At 64.0% G+C, this 9,862-nt stretch overlaps 1 protein-coding gene across 1 annotated transcript; it reads left to right on the top strand.

The window, feature by feature from the left end:
- The first annotated feature begins 137 nt into the window (after window positions 1-137).
- LOC127036817 (red-sensitive opsin) lies at window positions 138-9,620 on the top strand. Its single transcript, XM_050928050.1, has 6 exons — window positions 138-246; window positions 1,440-1,736; window positions 4,065-4,233; window positions 5,681-5,846; window positions 7,160-7,399; window positions 9,411-9,620. Exons 1-6 carry the CDS (start codon window positions 138-140, stop codon window positions 9,525-9,527), a joined length of 1,098 nt encoding a protein of 365 aa, XP_050784007.1. The 3' UTR covers window positions 9,528-9,620.
- The last annotated feature ends 242 nt before the right edge of the window (window positions 9,621-9,862 follow it).

The following is a 9,862-nucleotide window of genomic DNA, read 5'->3' on the forward strand; positions in this document are numbered from 1 at the left end:
CGGGCGCCTGGGAGAGGGGAACGCTAGAGCGACAGGCAACGGCAGGCGGCGACGAGGTTGAGACCGAGGTGGGCAGGGCGAGGAAGGGGGAGAGCACAGCGGGGCTCGGCTGGGGGCTGCAGCGGGACGGGGGCACCATGACACAGGCCTGGGACGGAGCCGTTTTTGCCGCCCGGCGGCGCAACGATGACGACGATACAACCCGGGACAGCATCTTCGTCTACACCAACAGCAACAACACGCGGGGTGAGCACAGGGGGGCTGGGTACCATGGGGGAGAGGAGTTGGGGCTGGGGGAGAGGAGCTGGGGTGGTGGGGGCTGGGGGAGAAGAGTTGAGATGCAGGCAGCTGGGGGATTAGGGGAGAAGAGTTGGGGTGCGGGGGGCTGGGTACCGCGGGGGAGAGGAGTTGTGGTGTGGGGGGCTGGGAGAGAGGAGTTGGGGGGTGGGGGGCTGGGTACTGTGGAGGAGAGGAGTTGGGGGGCGGGGGGCTGGGGGAGAAGAGTTGGGCTGCAGGGGGCTGGGTACCGTGGGGGAGAGGAGTTGGGGGGCTGGGTACAGCGGCGGAGCGGAGTTGGGGGGCAGGGGACTGGGTACTGTGGGGGAGAGGAGTTGGGGTGCAGGGGGTTGGGGGGAGGAGTTGGTGGGCAGGGGGCTGGGGGATTGGGGGAGAGGGGTTGGCGGGCGGGGGGCTGGGTACTGTGGGGAGAGGAGTTGGGGTGCAGGGGGTTGGGGGGAGGAGTTGGGGTGTGGGGTGCGGGGGGCTGGGAGAGAGGAATTGGGGGGCGGGGGGCTGGGTACCGCGGGGTCCAGAGTTGGGGGGCAGGGGGCTGGGGGAGAAGAGTTGGGGTGCGGGGGGCTGGGTACCGCAGGGAGCGGAGTTGGGGTGTGGGGGGCTGGGTACTGTGGGGGAGAGGAGTTGGGTGCAGGGGGTTGGGGGGAGGAGTTGGGGGTGCGGGGGGCTGGGAGAGAGGAGTTGGGGGCGGGGGGCTGGGTACCGCGGGGGAGTGGAGTTGGGGGGCGGGGGGCTGGGGGAGAAGAGTTGGGGTGCAGGGGGCTGGGTACCGCGGGGGAGCGGAGTTGGGGGGCGGGGAGTGGAGTTGGGGGGGCTGCGTACCACGGGGGAGCAGATTTGGGGGGCTGGGAGCGGAGTTGGGGGGCTGGGTACCGCGGGGGAATGGAGTTGGGGGGCAGGGGCTGGGTACCGCGGGGGAGCGGAGCTGGGGGGCGGGGGCTGGGTACCGCGGGGGAGCGGAGTTGGGGGGCGGGGAGCGGAGTTGGGGGCGGGGGCTGGGTACCGTGGGGGAGCGGAGTTGGGGGGCGGGGAGCAGAGTTGGGGGGCTGGGTACCGTGGGGGAGCGGAGTTGGGGGGCCGGAGGCGCGGGAGGCCAGGTGGGGGCCGGGGCACAGCGGGGTCCCCCTCACCCTCGCCCCGCGCAGGCCCCTTCGACGGCCCCAATTACCACATCGCCCCGCGCTGGGTCTACAACCTGGTGTCGCTCTGGATGCTCTTCGTGGTGGCGGCCTCGGTGCTCACCAACGGGCTGGTGCTGGTGGCCACCTGGAAGTTCCGGAAGCTCCGGCACCCGCTGAACTGGATCCTGGTGAACCTGGCGATCGCCGACCTGGGCGAGACCGTCATCGCCAGCACCATCAGCGTCATCAACCAGCTCTTCGGCTACTTCGTGCTGGGCCACCCGCTCTGCGTGCTGGAGGGCTACACGGTCTCCGTCTGCGGTGAGCTGGGGGCCACGGCCCCGCCCCCCGCAGTCACAGCCCCGCCCCAGGGAGCCACGGCCCCGCCCACCTGCAGGGAGCCATGGCCCCGCCCCAGGGAGCCACAGCCCCGCCCCAAAAAAAGGGAGCCATGGCCCTGCCCCAGGGAGCCACGGCCCCGCCCACCTGCAGGGAGCCACGGCCCCGCCCCAGGGAGCCACGGCCCCGCCCACCTGCAGGGAGCCACGGCTCCGCCCACCTGCAGGGAGCCACAGCCGCACCCCCCTGCAGGGAGCCACGGCCCCGCCCCAGGGAGCCACGGCCCCACCCACCTGCAGAGAGCCACAGCTGCACCCCCCTGCAGGGAGCCACGGCCCCGCCCCAGGGAGCCACGGCGCCGCCCCCCTGCAGAGAGCCATGGCTCCGCCCCAGGGAGCCACAGCCCCACCCACCTGCAGGGAGCCACGGCCCCGCCCCAGGGAGCCACAGCCCCGCCCCAGGGAGCCACAGCCCCGCCCACCTGCAGAGAGCCACGGCCCTGCCCCAGGGAGCCACGGCCCTACCCACATGCAGAGAGCAACAGCCCCGCCGCAGGGAGCCACGGCACCACCCACCTGCAGGGAGCCACAGCCCTGCCCCAGTGAGCCACAGCCCCGCCCACCTGCTGGGAGCCACGGCCCCGCCCCGCTGCAGGGAGCCATGGCCCCGCCCCAGGGAGCCATGGCCCCGCCCACCTGTGGAGAGCAACAGCCTCGCCCCAGGGAGCCACGGCTCCACACCACCCCCAGGGACTCTCGGTCCCGCCCTGCCCAGAGGAGCCACCCACAGGGAGCCAGGGCCCAGTCCGCCCACAGGAGCCACCCGCAGGGACCCTCGGCCCCGCCCTGCCCACAGGAGCCACCCCCAGGGACCCTCAGCGCTGCCCTGCCCACAGAAGGCACCCGCAGGGACCCTCGGCCCCGCCCTGCCCACAGGAGCCACCCCCAGGGACCCTCAGCGCTGCCCTGCCCACAGGAGCCACCCGCAGGGACCCTTGGTCCCGCCCTGCCCTGCCCCGCCCTGCCCACAGGAGCCACCCGCAGGGACCCTCGGCCCCGCCCCGCCCACAGGAGCCACCCGCAGGGACCCTCGGCCCCGCCCCGCCCACAGGAGCCACCCGCAGGGACCCTCGGCCCCGCCCCGCCCACAGGAGCCACCCGCAGGGACCCTCGGCCCCGCCCCGCCCACAGGAGCCACCCGCAGGGACCCTCGGCCCCGCCCTGCCCTGCCCACAGGAGCCACCCGCAGGGACCCTCGGCCCCGCCCTGCCCTGCCCCGCCCAGCCCACAGGAGTCACCCGCAGGGACCCTCGGCCCCCGCCCTGCCCACAGGAGCCACCCGCAGGGACCCTCGGCCCCGCCCTGCCCTGCCCACAGGAGCCACCCGCAGGGACCCTCGGCCCCGCCCTGCCCTGCCCACAGGAGCCACCCGCAGGGACCCTCGGCCCCGCCCTGCCCTGCCCCGCCCAGCCCACAGGAGTCACCCGCAGGGACCCTCGGCCCCGCCCTGCCCACAGGAGCCACCCGCAGGGACCCTCGGCCCCGCCCTGCCCTGCCCACAGGAGCCACCTGCAGGGACCCTCGGCCCCGCCCTGCCCTGCCCATAGGAGCCACCCGCAGGGACCCTCGGCCCCGCCCTGCCCTGCCCACAGGAGCCACCCGCAGGGACCCTCGGCCCCGCCCTGCCCTGCCCACAGGAGCCACCCGCAGGGACCCTCGGCCCCGCCCTGCCCACAGGAGCCACCCGCAGGGACCCTCGGCCCCGCCCTGCCCTGCCCACAGGAGCCACCCGCAGGGACCATCGGCCCTGCCCTGCCCACAGGAGCCACCTGCAGGGACCCTCGGCCCCGCCCTGCCCTGCCCATAGGAGCCACCCGCAGGGACCCTCGGCCCCGCCCTGCCCTGCCCACAGGAGCCACCCGCAGGGACCCTCGGCCCCACCCTGCCCTGCCCACAGGAGCCACCCGCAGGGAGCCAGGGCTCCGCCTGCACGCAGGGAGCCATAGCCCCACCCTGCCCGGCGGAACTGCCCACAGAGAGCCATGGCCCCGCTCATCCATGGGTGCCACAGCCCCACCCGTGCCTGGAGAACCATGGCCCCACCCACAGAGGCTGTGGGGGGAACATTGACCCGCCCCGATGAACTTAAGCCCTGACTCCACCCAAAGCCCACTGCCCACTGCCCCTGTCCTCCGGCCGCAGGGTGCCCTTGCTGGCCATGGATCCAAAGACACGACTCCTCCCTTTGGCCCCCAGGCCCCAGTGGAGGGAGCAGGCCCAGGCCCCCCAGTGACCCCAATTCCCCCTGCAGGGATCACGGGACTGTGGTCGCTGGCTATCATCTCCTGGGAGCGCTGGTTCGTAGTCTGCAAACCCTTTGGCAACATCAAGTTTGACGGGAAGCTGGCCATGGGCGGCATCATCTTCTCCTGGGTCTGGTCCGCCACCTGGACCGCGCCCCCCATCTTCGGCTGGAGCAGGTGGGTGCCGGCAGAATCGCAGCTGGGGGGGGGGGGGCCTGAGGGGCAAAGAAACGGGGGAGAGGGAGGGAGTTATGGGGATAGATAGATACATAGATAGATAGAGGGGGTGGCTGGGGATAGATAGATAGAGGGGGTGGCTGGGGATAGATAGATAGAGGGGGTGGCTGGGGATGGATAGATAGAGGGGGTGGCTGGGGATAGATAGATAGAGGGGGTGGCTGGGGATAGATAGATAGAGGGGGCGGCTGGGGATGGATAGATAGAGGGGGCGGCTGGGGATGGATAGATAGATAGATAGAGGGGGCGGCTGGGGATGGATAGATAGATAGATAGAGGGGGCGGCTGGGGATGGATAGATAGATAGAGGGGGCGGCTGGGGATGGATAGATAGAGGGGGCGGCTGGGGATGGATAGATAGAGGGGGTGGCTGGGGGTAGATAGATAGATAGAGGGGGTGGCTGGGGATGGATAGATAGAGGGGGTGGCTGGGGGTAGATAGATAGATAGAGGGGGCGGCTGGGGATGGATAGATAGATAGAGGGGGCGGCTGGGGATGGATGGATAGATAGAGGGGGCGGCTGGGGATGGATGGATAGATAGAGGGGGCGGCTGGGGATGGATAGATAGATAGAGGGGGCGGCTGGGGATGGATAGATAGATAGAGGGGGCGGCTGGGGATGGATAGATAGATAGAGGGGGCGGCTGGGGATGGATAGATAGATAGATAGAGGGGGCGGCTGGGGATGGATAGATAGAGGGGGCGGCTGGGGATGGATAGATAGATAGAGGGGGCGGCTGGGGATGGATAGATAGATAGAGGGGGTGGCTGGGGGTAGATAGATAGAGGGGGTGGCTGGGGGTAGATAGATAGAGGGGGTGGCTGGGGATGGATAGATAGAGGGGGCGGCTGGGGATAGATAGAGGGGGCGGCTGGGGGTAGATAGATAGAGGGGGTGGCTGGGGGTAGATAGATAGATGGGGGGTGGCTGGGGATAGATAGATAGAGGGGGTGGCTGGGGATGGATAGATAGAGGGGGTGGCTGGGGATGGATAGATAGATAGAGGGGGCAGATGGAGGTATATAGATAGAAGGGGTGGATGGGGGTAGACAGATGGGAGGAGAGAGGGGTCTCTATGTAGGGAGGGGGTGAAGGGAGGGGGACAGGGGGATGGGTGTGAGGGGGGAAGGAAGAGTCTGAGTGGAGGGAGGGAGTGTGTAGGGTCTATGTGGTGGAGTTGTGGTGGGGAAGGTGTCTCCAAATTGGGGCTGGGGAATTGGGAGGGCTGTGGACGGAGGGGTGTGGGTATATTTCTGGGAAGGAGTCTGGAGCTAGAGAAGGGCGTTGTGGGAGGAGAAGTATAGGTAGGGGGAAGAGTGACTGTAAGTTGGGCTGGGGTTAGGGAACCTGTGCCCCCTCACCTGACTGTCCCCACCCTCCTCCAGGTACTGGCCCCATGGCTTGAAGACGTCCTGTGGCCCAGATGTGTTCAGTGGCAGCTCAGACCCCGGGGTCCAGTCCTACATGATTGTACTGATGATCACCTGCTGCTTCATCCCACTCAGTGTCATCATCCTCTGCTACCTGCAAGTTTGGATGGCAATCCGCACGGTGAGCACCCCTAGACCCTCCACAGGGGACCCCAACGTTGGCCAAGGGCCTTCCCACTGGCCTACTAAACCTACGCCAGCACCTGGGGCTCAGCAAGGAGCCCAGCGTCCCTCTGCTTGGCCAAGAGTCTCCCATGGCCCGGGCTGACATGCCCCATACAACCCAGCTTGTCAACAGCTCATAGACTCATAGAATCTCAGGGTTGGAAGGGACCTCAGGAGGTATCTAGGCCACCCCCTCTCCTCAAAGCAGGACCAGTCCCCAACTAAATCATCCCAGCCGGGGCTTTGTCAAGCCGGACCTTAAAAACCTCTAAGGAAGGAGATTCCACCACCTCCCTAGGTAACCCATTCCAGTGCTTCACCAGCCTCCTAGTGAAATAGTGTTTCCTGATATCCAACCTAGACCTCCCCCAATGCAACTTGAGACCATTGCTCCTTGTTCTGTCATCTGCCACCACTGAGAACAGCTGAGCTCCATCCTCTTTGGAACCCCCCTTCAGGTAGTTGAAAGCAGCTATCAAATCCCCCCTCACTCTTCTCTTCTGCAGACTAAACAATCCCAGTTCCCTCAGCCTCTCCTCAGAAGTCATGTGCTCCAGCCCCCTGATCATGTTTGTTGCCCTCCACTGGACTCTTTCCAATTTGTCCACATCCTTGTAGTGTGGGGTCCAAAACTGGACACAGTCTCCAGATGAGGCCTCACCAATGCTGAATAGAGGGGAATGATCACGTCCCTCGATCTGCTGGCAATGCCCCTACTTATACAGCCCAAAATGCCTAAGCCTTCTTGGCAACAAGGGCACACTGCTGACTCATATCCAGCTTCTCGTCCACAGTAACCCCCAGGTCCTTTTCTGCAGAACTGCTGCCTAGCCACTCGGTCCCCAGCCTGTAGCGGTGCAGGGGATTCTTCCGTCCTAAGTGCAGGACTCTGCCCTTGTCCTTGTTGAACCTCATCAGGTTTTTTAGGTCCAGGTCCCTCTGGACCCTATCCCTACCTTCCAGCGTATCCACCTCTCGCCCCAGCTTAGTGTCAGTTTAGAGCATTCCACTGACCTAGCCAACCAGCTTCCCATGCTTGGTAGCTGGCTGGCCAAGAACCTTCTCATAAGCCTAGTTGACCTACCCAGCCCCAGGGGTAAGTGGGGTGTTTAACTTGCCCATGTTTGGTGGCTGACGGGCCAAGAGCCTGCCCAGTGGTCGGGTTGAGCTAATGCAGCCGAAGAAGCCCAGCTGGCCATGGTTGGTTGGCTGGTTAAGAGCTGGCAACCCCCAGGCCATGCTCTAAGCCTGTCTTCCTCTGCCCCGCAGGTGGCAGCCCAGCAGAAGGAATCAGAGTCCACCCAAAAGGCGGAGAAGGAAGTGTCACGCATGGTAGTGGTCATGATCATTGCCTACATCTTCTGCTGGGGCCCCTACACCTTCTTTGCCTGCTTCGCTGCCGCCAATCCTGGCTATGCCTTCCACCCACTGGCAGCTGCTCTGCCTGCCTACTTCGCCAAGAGCGCCACCATCTACAACCCCATTATCTATGTCTTCATGAACAGGCAGGTGAGTCGCTCACAGCCCATGGCATTCTGGGAAACGGACAGGGCTCCAGTCCCACCACCTGGGCTCTCAGCTCCATAGACAGAGGGGAGATATGAAGGGGTTGGATGAATGGATGGTTAGGTGAGTGGATGGATGGAGGGATGGGTGTATATGGGGAGCAGTGTGTAGGGGCTGGAGGGACAGGTGGATGGAGGAGGGATGGACAGATGGAGGGATGGACGGATTGGTAGGTGAGTGGATGGATGGATGAAGGGAGGGATACTACAAGATGAGTGGGTGCATGAAAAGGTAGAAGACGGATGGATGGATGAAGAGTTGGTAGATGGATGAAGCGGGGGTAGGTGGATGAGTGGACAGACAGATGGATGAAAGTGCAGGTGGGTGGATGGAGGAATGGGTAGTGGGTGTTTGGATGGATGGAGGGATAGTAGACAGGTAGGTGGATGGATGGGTGGAGGGATAGTGGGTAGACGAATGGATGGATGAAGAGATAGGTAGGTGGATGAATGGATGGAGGGATAGTGCGTAGATGAAGAGATAGAGGGAGGGAGGGAGGGATAGTGGAAAGGTAGGTGGATGAATGGATGGAGGGATAGTGCGTAGATGAAGGGAGGGAGGAAGAAATAGTAGACACGTAAGTGGATGGATGAATGGAGGGAGGGATAGTGGGTAGACGGATGGATGGATGAAGGGTTGGTAGATGGATGGAGTAGTAGATGTAAGGGTGGACAGACAGAAGGGTGAAGGTGCAGGTGGGGGGGTGGAGGGATGGGTGGATGAATGGATGGAGGGATAGTACGAAGATGAAGGGATGGATGGAGGGAGGGAAGGAGGGATAATGCGTAGATGAAGAGAGATAGGGAGGGAGAGATAGACACGTATGTGGGTGGATGGATGGGTGTATGAATGGAGGGAGGGATAGTGGGTAGACGGATGGATGGATGAAGGGTTGCTAGACGGATGGAGTAGTAGATGTATGGGCAGACGGACAGACAGGTGAAGGTGCAGGTGGAGGGATGGAGGGATAGTGCATAGATGAAGGGATGGAGGGAGGGAGGGATAGTGGGTAGACGGATGGATGGATGAAGGGTTGGTAGATGGATGGAGTAGTAGGTGTAAGGGTGGACAGACAGAAGGGTGAAGGTGCAGGTGGGGGGGGTGGAGGGATAGTGCATAGATGAAGGGATGGAGGGAGGGATAGTGGGTAGACGGATGGATGGATGAAGGGTTGCTAGACGGATGGAGTAGTAGGTGTAAGGGTGGACAGACAGAAGGGTGAAGGTGCAGGTGGAGGGATGGAGGGATAGTGCATAGATGAAGGGATGGAGGGAGGGAGGGAGGGATAGTGGGTAGACGGATGGATGGAGGAAGGGTTGCTAGACGGATGGAGTAGTAGATGTAAGGGTGGACAGACAGAAGGGTGAAGGTGCAGGTGGGGGGGTGGAGGGATAGTGCATAGATGAAGGGATGGAGGGAGGGAGGGAGGGATAGTGGGTAGACGGATGGATGGATGGATGGATGAAGGGTTGCTAGACGGATGGAGTAGTAGATGTAAGGGTGGACAGACAGAAGGGTGAAGGTGCAGGTGGGGGGGTGGAGGGATAGTGCATAGATGAAGGGATGGAGGGATGGAGGGAGGGATAGTGGGTAGACGGATGGATGGATGGATGAAGGGTTGCTAGATGGATGGAGTAGTAGGTGTATGGGTGGACAGACAGAAGGGTGAAGGTGCAGGTGGAGGGATGGAGGGATAGTGCATAGATGGAGGGAGGGAGGGAGGGATAGTGGGTAGACGGATGGATGGAGGAAGGGTTGCTAGACAGATGGAGTAGTAGGTGTATGGGCAGACGGACAGACAGGTGAAGGTGCAGGTGGGGGGGTGGAGCAATGGAGGGGGAAGTAGATGAGGAGCCTGGTTTACGACGGGAACAGCTGCCTGCCCGGCCCTCTGGGGGACCCCCCAGTGCCGTGCCCTGCCCTGCCCCGTCTGACCCCGCCTCTCGCCCCCTAGTTCCGTAACTGCATAATGCAGCTGTTTGGGAAGAAAGTGGACGACGGCTCGGAGCTCTCCTCCACCTCCCGCACTGAGGTCTCCTCCGTCTCCAACTCCTCTGTGTCGCCGGCATAGGAGGGACCCCCATGGGCCGACAGACAGATGGGCAGACGGATGGGACTCTTCCCCACTCCCTGCCTGGCCCCACGCAGCATGGATCCCTCTTGAGCATACGACTTTGCCACACCTCCTCTGGAGACTTGGCTCCGCCCCCCCAGGGAACGAGGGCCCTTCCCTTTCTGTCCAGCAGGGGCCCGGAGAGTTTAGCTTTCGTAAAGCAACAGCCCCATCTCCCCACAAGAGCTGCCTGGGCTCCGCCCCATCACGATTCTCTGTCGCTCCGCCCCTCCAGCACAAGTCATTGCTCTACTGGAAAGGGAACATGAGCTGTTCTAGGAGTGTTTGGGTCC

Source organism: Gopherus flavomarginatus, chromosome 18 (assembly GCF_025201925.1).
Source record: "Gopherus flavomarginatus isolate rGopFla2 chromosome 18, rGopFla2.mat.asm, whole genome shotgun sequence".
Lineage (NCBI taxonomy): Eukaryota > Metazoa > Chordata > Testudines > Testudinidae > Gopherus > Gopherus flavomarginatus.

Excerpts from the sequence above, each read along its gene's own strand:
- LOC127036817 (XM_050928050.1), top strand. The coding sequence starts at position 138 with ATGACACAGGCCTGGGACGGAGCCGTTTTTGCCGCCCGGCGGCGCAAC. Across the intron at positions 247-1,439 it reads CAACAGCAACAACACGCGGG|GCCCCTTCGACGGCCCCAAT; the intron begins GTGAGCACAGGG and ends CGCCCCGCGCAG. Across the intron at positions 4,234-5,680 it reads CCCATCTTCGGCTGGAGCAG|GTACTGGCCCCATGGCTTGA; the intron begins GTGGGTGCCGGC and ends ACCCTCCTCCAG.